The sequence below is a fragment of the Carcharodon carcharias genome, chromosome 11 (assembly GCF_017639515.1).
Source record: "Carcharodon carcharias isolate sCarCar2 chromosome 11, sCarCar2.pri, whole genome shotgun sequence".
Taxonomy (NCBI): domain Eukaryota; kingdom Metazoa; phylum Chordata; class Chondrichthyes; order Lamniformes; family Lamnidae; genus Carcharodon; species Carcharodon carcharias.
In genome coordinates this window covers 24,694,249-24,718,096 of record NC_054477.1, presented here as the reverse complement: position 1 = coordinate 24,718,096, position 23,848 = coordinate 24,694,249, and the positions used below count along the sequence as shown (strand labels likewise).

The following is a 23,848-nucleotide window of genomic DNA, read 5'->3' as shown; positions in this document are numbered from 1 at the left end:
GACGTGCTCACCTTCCTTACCAGATACTTCAATAAGGTTGGGAGCTGCACCGCGGTTAGAGATGATTTGGGGATCTGGACATGTAAACGCCAGGTTAAGGTAACGCTCAAGACCGACGGTAAGGGAGCCGTTTTCCAACCCCCTTCCAGATTCGCTATCGGGGGAAGCCGTGGCTACCTTGACTAAGCTGGGCAACCCAAACTTTGTCGCTCATGCGGCAAGTCTGGTCATGTGGCGGCCAACTGCAGTGCTGTCCTCTGCAAGAACTGCAAAAAGGAAGGGCATCAGACAAAAGATTGTAGACAGGCTAAGTGCTGCAACCTGTGTGGCGGGGCAAGTCACCTCTACAAGACCTGCCCCAAACGTTGCCGTACTTATGCACAGGCAGCCAAAGCCAACGAGGGGGAAGCAGAAGAAATGCCTCGTGTCACTCCAACTACCAAGGCCCCCAGGGAGAACAACGGGACAAAGGAGGACACAGAGAGAGACAAGGTGGAGGAAAAGATTGGGGCAACAGACGGCCAATCAATAGCACTGCCCCCTGAACCTCCCACTCCTCAGGAGAGCGAATCAAAGGAGGAGGAGGAGGCAGCAGTGGGAAAGCAGCAGGGGGAGTGGCAGCTGGTGAAGAGAGCCAAAAGGAAGAAGGGGCTAAGAAGAAACCAAGCCACTTCCCAGACAAGAGGAAAGAGGTGTCTCCTATCCGACACGGATAACAAGAGCAGCAGCTCTTCGGACGAAGAAGGGCCAGGGCGGCGCCAACAGAAGAAGCGGCAAAACGCTAGGGAGTTGGAGGATGAGACGCCCAAGCTCCAGAACATTGGAGACAATGAAGAGACCAGCGCAACCCAACTTTGCCCACAACCCGAAGAGGCCAGTGTACCACAGCCCCAGGAGTCTGGGAACAGTGAGGCGCTCAGCGCACCCCAGCTCCGGGAAGCCCGGAGCAGCAACGCCCCAGAGGGGGAGAGGATTGGAGAAGCTTCTCCAACAGAGGACATTTCAAACCCCGGTCTCTGCACGGACCCCCAGATGCCACCCGAGCAGAACACCGTCAATGGGGAGGTTCAGGACGCTTTCCTCAGCCCATCCCAAGTGAAGCAATTTGAGCACACCACGGGCAGGAAGGAGCAGACCAAAGGTCTGGAACTCTCAGAGACAACTGGTTTGGTAAGCGACTAACTGCTTTAAAATGGGTGTAAAGATTGTATCCATAAATGTGTGTAGCATTAAATCTACTACGCGATGTGTTGCGACCTTGGATTACCTTGCCACGGTCAAAGCTGACCTGTTGTTTCTGCAGGAGTGTGCGATACCGCACATCAGCTCCTACAGGCAATGGTCACGATGGTGGTCCCATGGGCCATCGATCTGGTCAGGAGGAAACGACTCTCGTTCCTCCAGCCTGGGGATTCTGCTGCGGGGAGGCAACTTCACTGTCTCCCAGGTTAAGGGGGTGGTGGGCGGGCGCCTCCTCGTAGCAGACGTAATGTACAAGAATGTTCCACTCCGGTTAATTAACGTCTACGCCCCGTCACAAGGGGCTGAACGGCTGGATGTTTTTCAGCAGCTCCCACTGCTGCTGGCGACCTCCAGGCCGGTCATTCTGGGTGGTGACTTCAACTGCATCATCGATGCGGCTGGACGATCCGGCAGGGCCGACAGCAGATTGGACGCTACATCCAGATCCCTGATGGAAACAGTAAAGGATGCCAAGCTGCACGACGTCTTCAGCAACCCTGCAGATGGAGCGCAGCGTAGATACACCTAGGCTCAGCCTGACGGGTCCATCTGTTCCAGGATAGATTTCCTGTTTGTGTCCCATGCATTCACAGTCAGATCCACCGAAGTCAAGCCGGTGTTCTTCTCTGACCACTGCCTCCTACTAGCTGACTGTGACTTAGAGGAAGACCAGAGGGTTGGCAGGGGGGCATGGAAGATAAACGTGAAACTGCTGACCCCAGAGAACATTGAGGAGCTGAAGAGGGATTACAAAGGTTGGAGAACCATGAAACCCCACTTTGAGTCACTGACACACTGGTGGGAAGCGATCAAGGGAAACATCAAGAGGTTTTTCGTCCTCAAAGGCACCCAGAAAGCTAGAAAGGAACAGAGGGAAATGTCCCGACTCCAGAAAAACACGCAGAATCTGCTCCGGCTGCTGTCGATGGGGGTTGATGTCAAGGAGGAACTCCAAGAGGTGAAGAGCCAGCAAGCCTCGCTCTTTGCCTCGGAGGCCTCCAAGATCATCTTCCGTTCCAGAGTCCGCTCCGTGGAACAGGACGAGACATGCTCATGTTTCTTCTTCCAAAAGGTACACAGAGAGAGCTCTGTGATCAGCAGCCTGAAGGAAGAAGATGGCTCAGTAAAGTCATCACAGTCCGACATTTTGAGGATCAGCAAATCCTTTTATGCCGGATTGTATGAAGTGAAGCACACAGACAGCATGGCCTCCCAGTCCTTCCTGTCCTCTATCACAGAGGTCTTAGACGACGGGACACGGGAGAATCTGGACAAAGCGTTAACTCCTGACGAACTGACTGAGGCCCTTGAGTCCTTCGAGAAGAGTAAAACTCCCGGAAGCGATGGCTTGCCGGCGGAGTTGTATTCGGCTCTGTGGGACTGGATCGGCCCGGACCTGCTAGAAGTGTACGAGAGTATGCTCCTCGCCGGCAGTATGTCAGAATCCATGAGGAAAGGCATTATCATCCTCATCTACAAGCACAAGGGGGAAAGGGAGGAAATTAGAAATTGGTGACCCATTTCACTGTTGAATGTGGACTATAAGATTCTGTCCAAGGTCATCGCCAATCGGGTCAAATCCACTCTGGAATTGGTGATCCACCCTGACCAGACCTGCACTGTGCCGGGCAGGAAGATCTCTGACAGCCTCACGCTGCTCAGGGATACGATTGCCTATGTACAGGACAGGGGTGTAGATACCTGCCTCATCAGCCTGGATCAGGAGAAGGCCTTTGACAGAATATCGCACACCTACATGGTGGATGTGCTCTCCCAGGCAGTGGAGAGACTCAGGTCAAAGCCTCCCTGTACATGGATGATGTCTCCGTCTTCTGCTCGGATCCGCTGTCGGTGCACAGACTTATCCACATCTGCGACCAGTTCGAACTGGCTTCGGGAGCCAAGGTAAATCGTGGGAAGAGCGAGGCCATGTTCTTTGGGAACTGGGCTGACCGATCTTTTGTCCCCTTCACCGTCAGGGCTGAAGGCCTGAAAGTGCTGGGGATATGGTTCGGAGGGACCAGGGCACGCGTTAGAAACTGGAAGGAGCGAGTGTCTATGGTGAAAAGGAAACTGGGCATGTGGGAGCGACGCTCCCTCTCCATTGCGGGTAAGAACCTGGTCATCAGGTGTGAGGCACTCTCGCTGTTGCTGTATGTGGCGCAGGTCTGGCCCATTCCACACTCATGTCTGGTGGCGATCACCCGAGCCATCTTCTGTTTATCTGGAGGTCGAAAATGGATCGTGTCCACAGGGACACAATGTACAAGCCTCTAGATAAAGGGCGAAAAAACGTGCCCAACATCGCCCTCATACTGATGGCCACCTTAGAGTGTGGCTGCATCAAGCGCTGCGTAGACCCTCAGTATGCAAACACCAAGTGTCACTACATGCTGAGGTGCTACCTGTCCCCAGTGTTGCAAAGGATGGGTCTGGCCACGCTGCCGTGGAATGCTCCAAGTAGTTGGACCGTGCCGTACCACCTGTCCCTCGTGGGAAAATTTATGCAGAGAAACACCTTTGACCACAAGTCCATCAGGCAGTGGTCGGCACGTAACGTCTTAAAGGCCCTGCAGGAAAAGGAGAGGGTGGATCCTGTGGGATGGTCCCCTGAGCAGACTGACAAAGTCATTTGGCAGAATGCCTCATCGCCAGAACTTTGCAACAAGCACCAAGATGTAGCTTGGCTGGTGGGGAGAAAGACCCTCCCTGTAAGATCCTTCCTACATGCCAGGAGTCTCACCCCCTCTGCACGTTGTCCTCGAGGTGGCTGTGGTGGGGAAGAGACCGTTGTTCACCTCCTTGTAGATTGTGTCTTTGCGAAGAAGGTTTGGAGAGAGATGCAGTGGTTGCTGTCGAGGTTCATCCCGAGCAGTTCTGTGACACAGGACTCTGTGCTCTACGGGCTGTTCCCAGGGACACACACCGAGACAAACATCAACTGCAGCTGGAGGATCATCAGCTCGGTGAAAGACGCTCTTTGGTCTGCCTGAAACTTGTTGGTTTTCCAGCACAAAGAGTTGTCCCCGACCGAGTGTTGCAGACTGGCACATTCCAAGGTCCAGGTCCACGTGCTGAGGGACACAGTTAAGCTCGGGGCAGCCGCCACAAAGGCGCAATGGGGAAGGGTCGCTGCCTAAGACCTTTCTGCCACAGTGCACTGGGGGGCTGGGAACTATAAAGAGCCCCTCAGGCTGTACAGCTTAAAATGAATGTCTGCCAATGATTATAATATTCATTGTTTGTACTGATACACCTTGTGATTCATGTTGTAAAAGTTGAACCTGATTGTATTTTTGTAATGGTGATATTGAAATGGCTCGAAATGTTTTTGAAGATTTATGAATGAAGTATATTTTTGCAAAAAAAAATTATTTTATGCATTCCTGGCATCTTACATATCCTTGATTTAAATTGCTACAACATTGATGGCCATGCCTTCAGTTGCCTAGGCCCTTTGCTCTGGAATTCCAATCAAAAATCTCTCCATCTGTCTCTCTCCCCCCCATTCCCCCCCACCCCCACCATTACCCCCACCATACCTCCCCAATTCCACCCCCCCACCCCCGCCACCTGCCTCCTTTAAGGCACTCCATAAAACCTACCTTTTTTGATCACCTATCCTAATATATCTTTAAGTGGCACAGTGGCAAATTTTGTTTGACTAGGTTTCTGTGAAGTGTCTTGGGAAGTTTTATTACAATATAGGCACTATAAAAGTTGTTATTGTATGGTTTAAGCAAGGAAGCTTCCTATCACCCAGTACATTCTGCATCAGCCAGCTCTGTTGTAGTTTGGCAGCTGCATTACCCAATAATGAGTCCAATAAAAATGTTGACTGCCTAATGCATTAAAATAGATCCATAATCTCTGTTGTCATGGCATAGGAGACAAATTCTCATATTAATTAGTGTTAGAAGTCCAAGGTACTCCCACATTGATCTTCATTCATCTCAGATTCCTGGGTCTGCCAGTTGAGCTGTTGAATTTCGGTTTGCCCCTGGCCTACAGAACACAAATTTAACAAAATAAAATTCAGCGAGCTAACTCACTTGCTTCTGCAATCCTCCTTTCAAAGGAGGACATGAAAGCATCATCAGCCTGAAGAGCTAACTCTCTTTGTCTCTCCAAAGTTGCTGCCTGACCTTCGGAGTGTTTGCCAACATTTATTGGTTTCATTTTCAGATGACTAGTGCCAGTTTGTTGCTTTCATAATGGGCCACTCATCGAGTAGAACAGCATCAGCTAATGGGAGAGGCCATGTTTCATGTATATACACTTTTGTTTTGATAAACACTTGTGCACCTAAAAACATTAAATTATCCTTTCTTTTTACAGATGCTGTTGTATCAGCAGCGCAGACTCTATTGTACATTACCACCATTTCCAGCTTCTGTTTGTTTCATTTTTAAAAGCCCTCCTGTTCCATTGTCAGTGACAGGCCCCACTCAACCACCGTCAAGTCCAATGAAAACTTACTGGATCTGGCACATTTGCCCCCAGCAAACACCTTGGGCAGAATTTTCCCCTCGTTGGGCGGGGGTGGGGGGGTAGTTCAGGAGTGGGCGCATGGAGGCACACCTTCGATCGGGGCCCCTGATTGGAAGGCATGCCGCCATTTTAGGTGGGTGGGCCAATTAAGGCCCACACAGCGTGACGTCCACAAGGAAGCGCTATGTGCTTCCTGTGCGGGTGGGGAGGGGGTGTCCCTAAACTGAGAGTGCGCTCTTTCACACACTGATCTCCCTGAGGCTAATTGCTGCCTCAGGGAGATCGGCGCCAAATTTTAAAATGTTAACAATAGAGAAAAAAAACTTCCCTTGACATGTTCCTTCATGTGACAATGTCACATGAGTTGGGACATGTCCATCACTTTCATTAACACTTTTATTAAAAATTTAAAAACCTACATGAAACCTCATCCCGCCTGTGGATGAGTTTTCATGCTTTTTCTAATGCCCGCCAGGGCTCCTGGCCTGCCCGCCAACCTTAAGGTTGGACAGGCAGGTCCATTAATGACTTTAATTACTTTGTCAATGGCCTATTGAGGCCATTGACAGGTCGACGGGCGCACAGCTGATTCTGCTGAGACCCCGCCCACCTGAAATTTGAAATGAGGTGGGGTGACATTGGGGGTTCTTCCCAACATCATCCTGTGTCATTTTATCCGTCGGCGAGCAGAACCCCCCCCCCCCCCCCGCCCCCCCCCCCCCCCCCCCCCCCCCCCACCACCTCTGCTTGCCGACTGGGAAATCCTGGCCCTTCGGTGGAATTTTCCCTGCCCACTGGTGTTGGCCATGTTCAGTGGTGTGAGCAGACAAAATGGCGAGAAGGTAAAAAAAAAAAATCGGCTTCACAACATTGTGAACCAAGTTTGCGATCGTCCAGCTCAGCCCATCGGGGATGCATCTCCCGTCATCGGACGTGGGGAACCTCATTGTAATACATCTGCATATTATTATAAGGCGAACCCACCGTAATCATTCCCCCTACCCACCACTCTGGATCAGCTGCCGAAGTCATTGTGATTGCACGCCGATGTGTTTCACAATAGCATATATAAGGCGAGCACTTGGTGGGCTGCACCTTGAGGGGAACTTGGAGGTGACTGCACAGGAACATTGTGCATCACTCGCCGGGGTCACCTGTTGGACTTCAAGGTTGAGGCGGCTTGGCGGGGGGGGGGAGCAAGGGCTGTCCTGTGGTTGAGGGTAGTGCACAAGCATTAGGGGTGTGCGAGGGAAGTGGCCACGCAGTACGGAAACCTTGTATAAAGTGACCATTCCTCTGCAGCTGAGGCAGTTCAGATGCAGCCACATTGATATGACCGGAGTCGGGCCTCTAGCTTATCAGCTCACTCAAGCAACACAGGGGCATGCAAGTGCCACCAAGTGCTCCAGAGCTTTACACCCCTCAGACACAGACTGCAAACTACTGAGCATTTTAGTGGACTGCAGAACAGATAGATGACCGGGCATGTTGTACAACCTCCTTGCTGAAGCTGGCCGTGGAGTAGGCACTAGTAGAGGTGCTCACAGTCCCTTGCAATGTCAGCATCCCAGCTTGGACCAGTTTCCCCTATGGGTCAAGATAACTGTGCCACCTTGCAGTGCGGGTTAGGAGAATGCCTGCACTTGAGCTGAGAGCACAGCAGGCAGTCCAGAGGGCAAAGTGGAGTGGGGTGGACGTGGGTGGGATTTTGGGCAGCCATGCAGCACAGTAAGCTCTGGTCATCCAAATGGTGGCCAGTACTCTCCAGGATGTGTTAAGGGGCCTTCAGACTTAACCAAGAGATCTTAGAACACCCAAGCAAACCCACACGTCACCCTTTCATCCTGCAAAAGGATCAGGAGCATGGAGCCTAGTGAACTAGCTTTATGCCTCGTGGTGCACAGAGAGCGAAGATGACGGAGAAGAGATCGATTGAGCCACCTGACTGCGTTGTCCACCTGACTGCGTTGTCCACCTGACTGCGTTGTCCACAGGGGGTGTCATGCATTGTCGTCATCTGCTGCGCCTTTTACAACCCGGCAAGGGGGAGAGGAGCTGGCTGAAGAGGAACTGGAGGTCTCCTCCAATGAGGAGGACATTGACAGGGTTGAGGGTGAGGAGGTCCTCAAAGGCGACGATAAGGGTGGAGGCCCTCGCACTGGCCAGGCCAGACAGGCATGCTGAGGAGGTCCACATAGCTGCTAGATTTGTGGACAATGACGACAACAATGACATGCAGCACGGAGACACAATAGATCCTCAAAGCGCATCAATGAACGTTTGACTCCAGTCCAGCTTATGGCAGTGCACATACCCTCTGTGATAATGCTCCTGTCGTGGAGAGCAGTGGAGGTCCTGATAGTCGCTTGATTGCAAGATGATGATGATGATGACGACATGTAGTGAGGACACTCCATAGATCTTCATGCAGCCTGAGACTGTCTAACTCCTGTCTCACCGGGGGCAGCTCGCTTGCGCTGTGATCAGGGTCATATCATAGAGACACAGCCATGAAACTTTAAATGCAACTGATCCTTTGTCTGTCATCAGCACCTGTCCCCTTCAGGAGCACAGTGTCACTGGTCACAGATGCTGAAGAGATGGGGGCCAGCCCCACCTTAAAGGTGCTGAGAGCACACAGAGAATGATGGAACTCTGTGACACCTGCCCATGACATTCTGGCAGCAATGACAAGCACCATCGAGGTGCAGGCATCACTAATGTGTCCAGTGAGGCTGGACCATCACTGTGATCTGAAAGATGCACAAATCATGGGGAAGAGGCCCTGGACTGAGACAACTGCTTTTATCTTGTGCAGAAAGGTTTCACATCTGAGTGACAAGAACACGGCTCATCAGAACAAGGAGCCATTGGCAGGGAGACATTGTTGGGAGTTTATTTACAATAGTGAACATTATGTGCAAGTGACTAACTCCTGTGCCCAGGCTGCACAGCCTCAACTTCTTGACTTTCCTAACCCTGCCACTACATCTTGGTGCTCCCCGGACCTCTACAGCGGAGGTGGAGGCAGCCTGCTGACTGTGATGACCTTGATGGGTGTCCTCTGGAGGGCTGAGACCTGCAGGGCTCCAGCCTGCTTTCCGTGTCCTGCTGTGTGGCAGTGGCACCGTCCTCGGCCTGTGGAGCTGGAGCTGCTGGGGTCACAGGAAGGGAGGATTCAGATGGGCTGGACACTCCCGGAATCACCTGGGTGTACGACCCTCAGGGGTGCACCTGCTGAACCTCCTTCCTATGGGTGCCTGAGGGCCTCTGGCTGACTCCTTGAGGAGAAGGGGTAGCTGGAGTGAGATCAAACTGCCACACAGTTGGAGGCCAACTATGGTGTCAGTGATGGAGTTCAGCCCGCACAGCAGTGCAGGTGCACATCTTGGACCAAGGTCTCCATGGCGGCCATTATCCTACCAGTGTTGACCTCGGTGCATTGGCATGCCAGCACTATTGCCTCAGCCTGAAGGCGGACATCCCTTTCCGATGTTCCCAAGCTTGCCTTTGCAGCTCCAGCAACCGAGGCATGACTGAGTCCAGAGGATCCTCATCTGACTCGGACTCAGCAGATTTCTGATATCTAGCAGTCCTCCGAGTGCCAGAAACCTGGGAAGTCCCTGCTTCTGCCTGCTGTGGATCAGACAATGCGGTGTGCTCACCAGATTGTGATCCCAAGGCTCCTCTATAGCTAAGTCCCACTGAAGTGTGTGTGTCTCTGCGCTGGTGGAAGGTGTGGGTGAGCGCTATGACAGGACTTCAGGAAGGGTGCCTTCAGATTCACCTTCAGAAGTTTCTTCAGGGCTTGACTGGAGGATGCATGGCAGTGGCCTGTGAAAGAGGACACATCACTCACAGCATGGTTGTCTGATGGATGTTGCACTGCTGAAGCACTTGGTAGAGCCTCATCGTCAGCACAGGGATAGTTCAGATCCTTGCCGGCCAGCTGGATGGCTGTTTTCTAAGTCCATGAGGACCTTAATGTCAGGCATTCCTCCACTGGTCAGCGACCTCTTCCTGTTGCTGTGCCAGTTTGACCTGCATGAATAGGGATGGAGAGAGTGTAAGTGGGATGCCTGCCAGGCCAGATGATGCATATGTCTGGCATGCGTGGGTGGGGAGTGGTCCCATGGACGGGATGAGGACAATGAAGGTGTGTATGAAAGAGTGAATGGTGATGTCCCTTGAACTGGCAGTGAGTGAGGGCCCTGTGAGTGTGTGATGGGTTTGTGAGTGTGTGTGTGGAGAGTGATTAGATGAGTGACTTACCCTGGTGGAATGGAGGAGGCCATTCATCCTCTTGGTGGCTGTCCTCTTTTGCAGGGTGTTGGTGCTGACCACCACTGCCACCGTCTCCCAGGCCAGGTTGATGATGTTGCTGCCCATCCGACAGCCAGAGAGGGGGTAGAGGACGTCAAAGCAGGACTCCACTGCCTCCAAAAGGTGCTCAAGGGATCCGTCATTGAACCTGGGGGCTGAAGACATTTTGTCTTTCAGAGCCAATGTCTTCCATGCAGCAGTCCCGGGCTGGGAGCACTGAGATATGTGCGCGCTGCTACACTTTAATTATGGCACCCGGCGTGATGAAGCAGCGAGGTGATGGTGTGGTGGGCATATGAGAGCCTGCCCATCGAAATGGCATGTTTCCCAGGAATGCATAATTAAAGTGGAGCAATATGGCTCGAGAAGCCGTCATTGCGGCCGGCGGGTAAAACGTCAATTTTCCGGCCCACTATTAGCCCAAATCTGGGATGATTCTGCCCCCTGTTTTTTAAAAAAAAGAGGTCTTGCCAGCGTCCAGATTCAACTAAAAGAGCAGTTTTAATCTGGGTTCACATGAATTTACAACAACAAATGGACAATTTGGTCGAATTGTCGATGCTAATGCTTTTCTGCTCCACATGAGCCTCCTTCAACCCTTGCTTCACCTCGCCCTATCAGCATATCCTTCTATTGTTTTTCTTCTTCATGCATTCAGTAGCTTCAAGGCATAGAATTACATTGAATATACAGAACAAGAACAGGCCATTCAGCCCAACCAGTCCATGCTGGCATTTATGTTCCATTCTCAACGCACAGTGCTAGGGCTCCCTGGGAGGCTTCCAGAATTGCCCCGCATCTCCTGGGCTTTGCTGCTGCCAACGTGGGAGAAAAGTACTTTAGCAGCGCAGTTTGCCCTGTTTCCCTGGCAGCCTCCGTGTGTGAAAGCCTCCCCATGAATAGCAGGTAAAAGAGGGAGAAAGCCAAGACATCAGCCTGTAAAAATAAAACCACTGATATGTTCCCCACAGCTAAGTCATTTCAAACTTAATTTTCATCTTTTAAATGTGTTCTGTTTTAGTGACTCCACCCCCCCACCGCCACACCACCGCACCACCGCACCACCGCAAAGCCCCTCACCTTCCACAAACCCCCGCACCCTCCACAAACCCCCTCTGCCCAAACCTCCCCTATCTGTTTAGCACCATTCCCTGTTGAATTGCCCCCATCATTGTTTCACACCTGTGTAGCTTACATCGACTTTTTACAGCACAGGATCAGGTCATTCAGCCCAACTGGTAAATGTCTGTTTATGCTCCATAGGAGATTTCTCCCACCCTACTTCATCATATCCTATTAGCATGTCCTTTTATTCCTTTCTAGTTACCCCTTAAATGCATCTGTGCTATTTGCCTCAACCTTGTGGTGGGAAGTTTCACATTCTCACTGAGTAAAGAGGTTCTTACTTAATTTCCTAGGTGACAATCTCATATTTAAGGCCCTCCCCTGCAAGTGGAAATGTTTTCTCCATGTTTATCTTATCAAGCCCTTTCATAATTTTAAAGACCTTCACCAGGCTGCCTTTCACCCTTCTCTCGTCAAGGAGCCTTTGGGTAATGAAAGACAATAAAAGATCCCAAAAACTACGGATTCAGCTGTGCTCTGGACTCTGACTTAACCCCATCATCATCATCTCTTCCCCCTCATCACCAAACAAACATTTGTTACTTCCTCACAACAGCTGTGCCCCCAATTCAAAATTGCCCAATCAGGTTCTCCCTTCTTCCTGGCCACCAGACTGATTGCTTGGCTCTCATTCAACATTTTGCTATCCTGAAGGTGACTTTGGTGAAGTCTTTGAAGAATATTAAGCCAAAGTGTTCTTGGAATGACTATTTAGTCATTAAACACTCAGAGGTAATCATCAATAATTGCGAGGTGCTTTCTCTGTTCTTAGTACTGTTATAGTACTGGATTTTTGGGAGTATAGATAGCCTGGCCATCCTTCCAGGCAGTATTTCTTATCTGGATGCATTCATCATTGTGCTGCTGTGCTTGTTTTATCTCCTGTGACTTCTTTGCAATAGCCGGTAAGTGTTGAGTAATGATAGATGTGTACGCTTTCACCTCCCAATGAAATGTAATTCCACCAGGTTGGTTACCTCAACTGGTATCCTCAAAAGTGTATCTACTATCATCCAGTGCTTTTCTTGAATGCACTCTGTTATGAAGTCATATCTGATTAATCCTAATCTGATCCATTGGATTCTAGATGGCATCTTTGCAGTCTCTTTCATGTTCAGAAGAGTGACTAGTGACTTATGGTCTGTTTCAATTCTGAACCGCAATCCTATCATGTAGTCCAAGAATTTCTCACATGCCCATGTTGCTGCCAATGCTTCCTTCTCAATTGTAGCTATCTTTTCTGTGTCTGTGAGTGACCTTGAGGTGTAATAAACTGGTCTATGTTTACCATCCCTCTGTACTTGAAATAATACTACCACCAGACCTGGATGCATCTGTTGTTACTATGGTCAGTAATTCTGGGTTGTAATGTGCCAAAATTTCATAGGATATTAAAAGACTTTTGATTTTCTCAAAAGCATTTTGCTGGTCCACAATGTAGCACTACTGTTGACTCCATCTCAACAGTTGTCTCAAAGGCTCATTGACACCTGGCAAATTTGGCAGGAATTTGTCCACTTGGTTGACTATCCTGAGCTCAGTCATGTTCTTGGGTTATGAAAACTCTCTGATCACCTTTTCTTTAGCTCAACTGTTGTTCCAAAGGCTTGTACAACTTGACCTAGAAATTTAATTTTAGGTTTGGCGACTTCACATTTTTCATTCCTCCTTAAAGATTTTCAGAACTGCTCTAACTCTATGGTCATAATCTTCTCTCTTGGAGCCATATGTACGTATATAATCCATATGGCATATTACTTCTTCCATGCCTTGTCAGGTTTGAGACATTGTTCTCTGGAATATTTCAGGAGAAAAAACAATTCTGAATGGTAATCTATTAAAGCAATAACAACCATGTGGTGTTATAAAAGTGATTAGCAATCTGGATTCTTTGTCCAGAAGCAATTGCCTAAGTCCACTGTTTGCATCCAATTTGATGAATAGGGTACTCTTGGCTAGTTTAGCAAAACCCTCATCCACTGGGCCATCAGGTAGATCTCATTCCACTGATTTGTTTTGGCTATGAGATCGTGGCCATTCCTGGACACCAGTTTATTGGCATGTTAACTGGTGAGGTGACCCCTTGCTGTAGCATGTTCTCAATTTCACCCTTGACTTTGTCCAAGAGTGGGTGAAGGACCTTCCTTGGTGTGAAGAGGCAAATTGGTTTAGCATCAGTTCTTAGGGTGACATGGTACTCAGTCTTCAGTCTTCCCAGCCCTATGTAAATAATCTTGGAAATTCATTCCTGAATACACTGGTGTTATGCTCATCAGTAACCGCATCAACTTCATAGATTAGCTTAAATTTTAAGCAGGCCTTCCTGCTTAGTAAAGAACATTCTGGGTGATAGAGAGGATCAACATTTTCTGTGTCTTTGTACTTCAATTTTGCCATGTGTTGGCCTATGACTTTCAGCACACTCCCACTTGGACCCTGTAACTCGATAGATAAAGGCTGTAATGTAATGTCCCTGGGCCATTTTACTTTGTCAGATAAGATGGAAACTCCCGCCCATGTGTCGAATTTAAACTGTGGGGTAACCATCCATTTCAAGTTTAATACACCAGTATTTATTTTCTATTGCATTTACTTCCCCTGGGAAAGTTACTTCCTTTCTCTGTAGTTCTTCCCATTCTTGTATGTGTTTTAGCTTTAACATTTTTCAGGTTGTCAGTTAGATCCGCAGGTGATTTTGAAATGTCCTATTTTTCCAGGTGGTGATTGGCACACTTTTCCCCATTTTCGTGAGCTTCTGCTTTGGTGTGCTTTTCCTCTGATGGCCCACATACTGAATGGCCTCACTCATTCTTTTCGATGGGACCTCACCTCCTCCGTGAACAAATGCTCATTTTGTTTTCTGAGCTCAGTTTGTCTTGCAATTTGTAGTGCCTCGACCAGAGTTAAATCCTCTCTCGTCTGAAAGCAATCTGATGGAGTTTCATCTAGGACCCCCAACTACTATTCGATCACAAATCAATTCATCCCTCAATATTCTGTAGTCACAAATTTCTGCCAACCTGTATAGATCATTGATAAATCAATCCAAGCTCTCGCCTGGTCTTTGCTTTCGTTTGTTAAATTTTGCCGTTTCTATAATTAAGTTATGCGAACGCTGAAATACAAATCAAATGCTTGCCGGACTGTTTCATAAGAAGCTGTAGTCTCATCAACACCCAGCCTTGCTATTACAGTGACAGCAATAGCTCCAGCTGCATAGAGTAATATACTGACCTGATCCTTTTGTTCTTTTTTGTGCAAACCAGAAGCGGTTTTATATCTGGAAAATCTTATTCTCCGATTGTCCCAGTACTGAGCCTAATTCGATCCTTCAGTGCTCTGGAATGGTTCAGGGAGCGGTAGTGTGGATTCCATGCTTGTAACAAACCCTGGAATAGTCTATGCTTCACTGGTGTTGCTTCTAGGTTCTGACCTGTGCTCACTGCTGTCTGGACTCCAAGTCTGTGGGTCAGCTTGCATCTGCTGCACCCGCGATGCTCTGACTTTTTGGTGAGTTTTAAGTATGTTCCTTTTGTCCTTTTGAGGATCTCTTAACTTGCCAGGTCTGTAGCTAGTTCTTGCAGTTTTTTTCTAGGTCTTTTACTTGCTGTCCACTACCACCATGTTTCGTCATGTGTTCAGAGTCTAAATGGGGTTCTTTGGGGCTTCTCTATCCTTCAAAGTAAGTTGCTCAAGACTGTAGATAGTTAGAACCATTGCTCTTTATTTACAGTTACTATGTGCATATTGGGAACACAGCACGAGGTTGGAATTTCTCCTTCCCCAGATTTCTGTTATTCAATCTTGTGGTTATATCAGCTTCATGAGCTCCTGGTGCTAACCTTTTACTCTACAGTGTCCAGCTCTGAAGATGAGTCCAACAATGATGAAGCATCAATGCTAAGCATTAGGGTCTCTGGTTACCATTGATAGAGTTCTTTGAAATAATAGGGAGGGTTGGTGAGGATGGTGTGGTTGATGCTTCATACATGGATTTTTAAAAGATGTTGATAAAATATGATGTACTAGAACCATTAGCAAAAAAAAACTACGGGCAGAATTTTGCCCTTGATGGGCGGGCGGGCCCCATCGGCTCAGCGATGGGCAGGCAGCCGATTGCCACCGCCGAAACGGGCCCCGCCGCCATTTTAAGTGGGCAGCCTGACGGGAAGCGCTTGTGACAATGTTACACGAGATGGGACATATTAATAAATATCACAGAAACTTTATTAAACTTTTTCAAACAGACATGAAACCTCATCCCGCCGGTGGATGAGGTTTCATGTTTTTTCAGACGTCCGCTGGGGCTCCTGGCCTGCCCGTTTCCTGTGCGGGGAGGGAGGGATTCCCCAACTGTCAGAGTGCGTGAAAGAACGCACATCTCTCTGAGACTAAATGCTGCCCAAGGGAGAGCGCTGACAGTGTTTGAAACTTTAAGCATAGAAAAATTTTTAAAAATTAACATATCCCCCTCATGTGACAATGTCACACGAGATGGGACATGTTAATAAATATCACAAAAACTTTTTTAAACTTTTTTAAACAAACATGAAACCTCATCCCACCAGTGGATGAGGTTTCATGTATTATCAGAAGCCCGCCGGGGCTCCTGGCCTGCCCGCCAGCCTTAAGGTTAGACAAGCAGGGCCTTTAATTGGTTTAACTACCCTGTCATTGGCCTCAATTGGCCATTGACAGGTTGGCAGGCAGACAGCTGATCGCGCTGTGCCCCCACCTTCCTGAATATTTAAATGGGGCGGGATGACATTGGGGACCCTGCCCCCAGTTCGCCGATGGAAAAATTCTGCCCTCCAAGTTTTTGTGGTGTATCTAAAATTAATGGTCAGCAGAATTAAAGCCCATTGGATTAAAGGTACATTAGCAGCACAGATATTAGCTTGGTTAAGGGACAAAGCAGAAGGTGGTGGTGAATAGCTGTTTTTCAGAATGGGGGGGGATGTATACAGTGGTGTTTGCAGATAACAAAACTCAGAAATGTAGCAAGCAATAATAAGGATAGCAACAGAATGACCTATAGTCTGATGAAATGGATAGATATATGGCAGATGAAATTTAATGCAGAAAAACATGTAAAGTGATAAATTGCAGTAGGAAGAATGAGGAACAGCAATAAGAATTAAATAGTACCATATTAAAATGGATGCAGGAACAGGAAGACCTGGGGTGTGCGCACAAATCTTAAGGTCATTGAGAAGTCTGTTAATAAAAGCATATACAATCAATGGTTTTATTAATTAAGAAATAGAGTTTGGAAATTATGGAAAACTATTATAAAACACTGGTTTGGCCTCAGCTGCAGTGTTATACTGGGGAGGGTGCAGAATGGTACTAGGGATGAGAGACAACATTTAAGAGGAAAGATCAGTGAAGCTGGGGTTGTTCTCCTGAAAGCAGTTAATATTAAGAGGAAATTTGATAACACCGTTCAACATCATGAACAGTTTTGATGGAGTAAATAAGGAAAAACTGTTTCCAATGGCAGATGGATTGGTAACCAGAAGACATGGATTTAAGGAGATTGGCAAAAGAACTAGAGGTGACATGAGGAAACATTGTTTTGCACATAGAGGTGTGACCTGGAATGCAATGCCTGAAAGAGTGTCAGAAGCAGATTCAACATAGTGGTATCATTCAAAAGAAAATTGGACAAATACTTGAAGGGGGAAAAAAAAACTTAGAGCTATGGGGAAAGAGCAAGGTAGTGGGACTAATTGGATAACTCTTCTCAAAAGCTGGCATAGGCACAATGGGCCAAATGGCCTCCTTCTGTGTTGCATTGCACTATAATTCTATAATTTCCAATTGCATTGCCAATACGTGAGCTTCAGTCTCAAGCACCGGTATGCTCAGGTTGGTCGAATTAAAATTACAGCTGTCAGTAATCGTCATTGGCATCCTCAGCAAGAATCCATCAAAAATAACTTCAGCAACAGCCATAAGACCAAACGTCCAGGAATAGCACAATTGGCAATCTCTACACAACACTTAAAACAAAAGATACATTATCCAGTGCCAACAATTCTTAAAGAGTTCCACATCTGGCTCACTGGCCATCTGCGTCACAGCTGCTTAATTATCACACTCTATGCTTGCCAGGCCTCTGTTAGTGGCAGTGAGTATCACATTAATGTCCCTGTAGAGAGATTTTAACATCTTATTTACAGATTGTTTTCCCCAGCAGGTTTGTGAAGGCTGCTGAAACCAAATATAGATGTTCAAATAGTCACCTGGTGCAATTAATTTGGGTTTCTCGAATATAACTGTTTGAAAGGCCAGGGGCCGGGTGACTGGAATTGCACATTAGTTGCAAAAGCCCAATGAGATTTTAAAACACAAATTACTGCTTTGGCAAACTGCTCCAAAAAGGCACTTTTTCCAATTTGTGGATACTATTTAAAACAGTTTTGCCTTGCAGTCCTTCAATTATTTTGAAACAGATGGAAAATTCTCTCTTTCCAAACACCAAGGTAAAAAATGTAAAAAACCCTCATAATTTTGCATTTCATGTGATGGACTCAAAAGAAATTATGGCCAGGATTTTACAGCCCCGTTGTGGCGTGTCTCCTCCCAGCAAGTGTGGTGAGGAGGCATTTAAATCTCCATTTCGTTCAGCAGGACAGTAATATCCCACCGGATGGGAGGGGCCTTAAAATCCTGGCCTATGATCAAAGTGACTGCATGGATCCAAATGTATTTTATGATTTAAGTGCACAGAAAGTGAAACAGTACTTTATTGCATCAGCAAGCCGTAAAACTACCAATAAGATACGTAAATAAGACACTATAGGAGTTGGTCTTCCAAAAGTTAAACTATCAATACTGGTACTCAGCGGACTGAAGGGTGTAGGCCTAACTCAGGTGGTTCTTGGTTCAGTAAACTTCCAAACCTGGAATCATAGCAGCAGAAATTGAATGAGACCATTCAGCCCATAATGATGCTATCATTTATCACTGGATCTATTAACCTATTTCTCTGCCCTTTTTCTGTAATCTTTCTTCCTTTACAAATCCAAATCCAACCCCAGTCCCCCTTTAATAACTAATATTATAGCCACGGCTTCCATTGCCACTCTACTAGATCCAGCTTTATTTCACAATCTAAATAAATGCAGTGAAACATTAATTTACTGTATCAGGTAATAACAAAACTAACAATGCAACTAATGCATAAAGGACACATTGAAGGGCTTTGTTCATCATTCCAGGTCCTAATGATGCAATGTGTAAGGAAAATCCTTGTTCCTGCCCTTTTCATTTTTCAAATGATAGTGATAATTGCCAGTTTTTGCCACCTTGTTATTGTTTCCAACCAGTGGAAACAATCTTACCATTTACCCACTCAAAACTATCTATAATTTAAAAGAATCCTCTTTTAGATTTACCACTTAATATTCAGTCTTCCCTTACAACCATAAACTTTCAATCTTAGCATCGTTCTAGCAAATCTTCTCCATGTATCTCTTTTTCGTCGCTCCAATGCTATTTTTATTATAGGGTGCCCAGCACTGCTGACAATACTCCAACCATGCCTCAAGCCATTTTTCAGACCAATTTAACATCAATTAATTGCTTTTGTGTTCTGTGCCCCTTTAAAGAAAACTGAACATCCCGTTTGCTTTTTTCTGGTCTTATTCTACCTACACACTTTGAAGGATTATGTATCCACGTCCCTGATCCTTCTGTTCCTCCATTCTGGCTACACTGCCTTTCACTGTGTATTTTTCCCCAAAAATGTAGCACTTCACAATTCCCTACATTGACCTTCATCTGTCATTTATCTGCCCATTAATAGAAACCTATTTTTGTGCCCTTGCCAATCTTGCATTTTTTTCGCAGGTTATCACCATCTCCACTAATTTATTATCAGCAAGCCTTACTTTGTCACTCTGTCCAAATCATTTAAATAGTCTCTTGGATGTACAGAACTTGAGTACTGCTGAAAGAAAAGAGACATGCTGCACAATGGCAGGCTGGTTACTGAGGCTTCATTGATCAGTGGAAATCAGTGGCAGCAAATTTTCTAAATGGGTTGTATGGAGATGCATTTAGCATGCCTTCCACCAATTGCAGACAATGTTAGGGAGTTCTAAAAAGTTGTCATGGATGAAACTCCGGGTGCAAGTATCGCAAAGTTGTTGCACAATTTAGGAATTCTAACAGAGAAACTGAGAATTGACTGAAACGTTAGCCAAAGTTTTGACTGCTGAGCAGAATCCACTGGCCACTGATGTTTCAGCACCAGAAGGTATGGAATTCTCTTTTAGTTGTGTGTTGCAAATTCATGAGGTAGACTTCCCTCACCTTTAGGCAGCTGGAGTTAATAAATGGAGTAAATAATGTTATTATAAACCTTCCCGGTTCAGCAAAACATGTCTTTCTTTAACTTGACAGGAAAGTCTTGTCAGTATTACTTAAACCAAGGAACATGGTTGAAACTTGTGACAGTGACATTAATAAAAAAGTTAAAATAAACATCTCTAAGCCAAATCACTAATCGAGTAGTGTTTTACCAAAGTTCTTCTAAGCAGGTGTTCTGGCTTTTAATTTAATCACAGAAGATCTACATCCATAATGGATGCTATGTGTGATGCAGAATCAAATGAATACTTGTACTGGAAAAGGATACGTGTGCCTTCGAATGGTGAAACAGCTATCATTTGCCTAGGATTCCCATGATCCGGATAAGAGCTAAATAAAACCTGGGATAATTAGAAAATATAGCAGTTGTAAACTATTTTCATTTCAGCTCAAAGGTTAACAATAATAATAACTTATATCTATATAACACCTTAACCATAATAAAACATCCCAAGGTGCTTCACAGGAGCATTATAGAACAAATATGACACCGAGCCACGTAAAGAGATATTAGGTCAGATGACCTTGGTCAAAGACGTAGGTTTTAAGTACAGTCTTAAAGGAATGTGAGGTACAGAGATGCAGAGGGAACTCCAGAGCTTAGGATCCTGGCAGCTGAAGGCTGGAGCAATTAAAATCAGGGATGTTCAAGAGGTCAAAATTAGAGGAGCACAGATATCTTTGAGGGATGTGGGGTTAGAGGAGATTACAAAGATAGGGAGAGTTGTGGGCACGGAGGGATTTGAAAACAAGAATGAGAATTTTAAAACCAAGACATTGCTTGACTAGGAGCCATTGTAGGCCAGAAAGCACAGGGGTGACAGCGGAATGGGACTTGATTGCAAGTTAAGACACTGGTCTTAAACAGAGTTTTGGATTATCTCAAGTTTGTGAAAGAGAGAATATGGGAGACCAGCTGAGTGTGCATTGGAATTGTCAGGTCGAGAGATAACGAAGGCATGAACGAGGGTTTCAGCAGCAGATGAGCTGAGACAGGGGTGAAGTCAGGCAATGTTACAGAGGTGGAAATCATCTTAGTGATGGCACAAATGAGGTCAGAAGCTCATCACAGGGTCAATCTGAATCTCAGACTGTTACTGGGGAGACAGATGGAGTCAGTACCTAGGAAAACAAGTTGAGTGGGGACTGAAAGGAATGGCTCCAATCTTCAGAAGGTCACAAGCAAACCGATATCAAAATATCTTACCAAAATAGTTGCAATGACTAACAAGCTGGCACATTGGTTTACTTCTTATCCAACTTTAGACATCCTGAGCAACTGGTATAATTTATACAGAAGCTAACAGATAGCAATCAGTGAAGATAAATTGGTATAAAAAATGGAGTGTTTGGCATGAGCACCAAGGCTCTGAATTGTTCATTCTCTAAGTAGCAATATTTATAGAGTCAGGATGTTACTGCTGGTGATATTAGTGGGCAAATCAAACTGCATGAAAGACCATTGGCCTGAAACATTGGGGTTAATATAAATTTGGAAGCTGGGAATTATGGATATTTGACTCAGGCTTCATTTGTAAACAGCGGAATTGGCTCCCATCTAAAGCCATTGGGAAAGACATCAGTGCTCAGCAGGGAAACCTGGAAAGTCGCAGTATGACAGAGTGAAATGTCAGCAGCCAGGACGGGTACGGTTTCTAGGCCAATAAGTGGACTCAGATGATTTTAACCCATCCTGTTCCATCATTTTCACTGGATTGGTGGGGAGTGGGGGTTGGGGCATTAAAATCACACTGTTAACTCTGTTTCTCTTTCCATAGATGCTACCTGACTTGCTGAGCATTTCCAGCATTTTCTAGTTTTATTTCAGATTCCCAGCAACTCTAGTATTTTGTCTGTGTGATTTTGTGAACCATATATTATCACCATAATGCAGGTGTTAATCTGTTTTAGCTTTCAATAAAATAGCAGAAAAAGTAATGTAATACATTAAGAAATCCCTGATATCCACAGTAATTCCTCTGTCAGTTAATTTATGTCAATCTATTTACCGAGTTGATGTCATAAGGCAGAAAAAATAAAGTGTTATGAATATATTAGCATTTCACCAACAGGAAATTTTTAAGCTACTGTCTAATTATTCATTTTCCTTCCACTTTAAAAGCCCCATTTCCCAGTACAGGGTCTGAAGTCATCATTGAGATTGGTTGCTGGATTCAAATGTATTCACTTTGGACTCTGACCAATAGTGTGGCTGAAGGACTGAATCAGACATCTACGCCCAACACACAATCACATACAATCATTACGCCAACTGTTCCCTTTATTCCAACGTCATAAATCCCAATGTCTAGCCCCAAGAGGCAGTCTGCTTGAAAACACACTGAGCTTTAAATCCAGCAGGACCTCCAGGGTTGCCATCTCTCTAGGATTGTCCAAGAGCCTCCAGGATACTGCTGCGAGCAATCTGAGGCATTAAAAATAAATGATATTTTTTCAAACTTTCTTTGAACCTTTTCAGATACTTAAAGATTGAAGGTGGGCGAGAAAAGGGACCTTTCACGTGCAAGATTAATCCAAGTGCGTGACAAAGAGTTGGGTTTTTAATGTGGAAGAGTGTGGGGGTTTGAATGCACGAGGGGTGTTAAAACCAACAGCACGACAGGAAACTAGCCTGCTGACTCCTGATTTCGACTCCAGCGTGTTAGGCTGTGTGCAAGCAGCCCCCGCAGAAGAGACAGGCCATCAATTTCCCTATGCTAATCACTCAATTGAAGCGATATTGACACACTGCTTTCAGCTTAATGTCAAGTCCACGGATTTTCCAGGATTCCTGAAATTCGCCCATAAATCACCCAAGGCAAGAACACAGTGGGAATTGAGGGGGCTGAGTAATCCCTGGCAAAGAGGCCAATAAATACTCAGTATTCACAGCTGCTGTCTTTCCTACGAGTGGAATAAAGTTTGCCCACGATGCTTTTGCTGAGAGGTTACGTTCATGTTGTAACATTTCAAGGTTACTCTCTACTCCTTAGGGGTTTTGCTCATATCACTGGATGTGTGATTTTTTTTTTATTCTTTGATGGGATGTAGGTGTCGTTGACAAGGCCAGCATTTGTTGCCCACCCCTATTCGCCCATGAATTGAGTGGCTTGCAGCCATTTCAGAGGGTAGTTAAGACATTACTCACATCAGGTTGGTGCTGCTTATGCTGCCTTACGCTGCACCTCAGACGAGCAGCATCTACAGCTACAGAGCGGCAAGAGGACCAGCAGAATGGGGGCCAGCAGACAGAGGCTTCACACAGGTGGAAAAACCCAGGAGGCAGGATTTACAGGGCAGCCAGAGGCTCAGTTTCTTTGATGTATCTGATCATCAGTGTCTCAAGGTGCTCAGAACATCATGTCAGTTGGTGTCAGGCATCTGCAGCCACCGAGGAGAAGACCTGCTGCCTTCTGGATTAGGTGGTCCCACATTACTAGTGGCTGTCAAAGTCATCACTGCCATCCAGCCAGGATCCTGCCAAGGTTCTGCCACAGACCAATCCAGGAATTCCCAGGCAGCTGCCCGCAGGTACATTAGAAAGGTGGTTAGATGGGTTATGTGTCAGGGCTGGCAATTACGTCAACTTTGCCACCAAAGATGCCAGTCAGAAGAAGAGAGTACAGCTCTGGCTGGCATCTCACAGGTACCATCGACTGCACGAACATGGCAATCCAGGCACCCCCATCAAGATTATTCATCAACCACAAGGAGATCGTTATGCAGGCGCCTACAAGAAATATGGAGGGGAAGGAGGAGGAAGAAAAGGAGTTGGATAATGAGGGTAATACAGCCCCCGAGCTGCTCACATTTTTACCCAGGAGGCCAGGGATGCCCTTGTTACTGTAAGGTTCACTTGTGTTGTACTAGTGCATTCATGTCTGTTGAAAATGCAAGAGCCGTTCTTCCCCCGTGCTCCCCAACTGCCAATGCCACTGACACAAAACAGTCCTGCAACTAAATACCACCCTTTCAGCATCCTCCCATTGGTCCCCATGAATTCATGTCCTCACGTTCATCAAACATGTTAAAAGATAAGTTAACATGGACAAAACTGGGCAATGGTGAAAAAGAACATCTGTGATGTGAAAAAGTTACAAAAACTTAACACAACAGTTTCTCACACACCCTTGTGCAGATCCTAGCACAACTACAAAACCTCACCCTTCACTTGTCTGCTTCTCCCACATGGTGCAATCCCTGTGGCTTCAGCAGAAATAGAGGCAGACTACTCACGACCCCGCTCTGACTGCACCGCTGATCTTGCCTGATGTCCTTTTGGGTTTTG

At 46.5% G+C, this 23,848-nt stretch overlaps 1 protein-coding gene across 1 annotated transcript in view; it reads right to left on the bottom strand.

The window, feature by feature from the left end:
- oca2 (oculocutaneous albinism II) overlaps positions 1-23,848 on the bottom strand; it is a 530,409-nt gene that overhangs the window by 379,467 nt on the left and 127,094 nt on the right. The window contains exon 6 of the mRNA XM_041198655.1: positions 19,829-19,901. Coding sequence (XP_041054589.1) covers positions 19,829-19,901 — 73 coding nt within the window. The remainder of the gene's footprint in view (positions 1-19,828; positions 19,902-23,848) is intronic.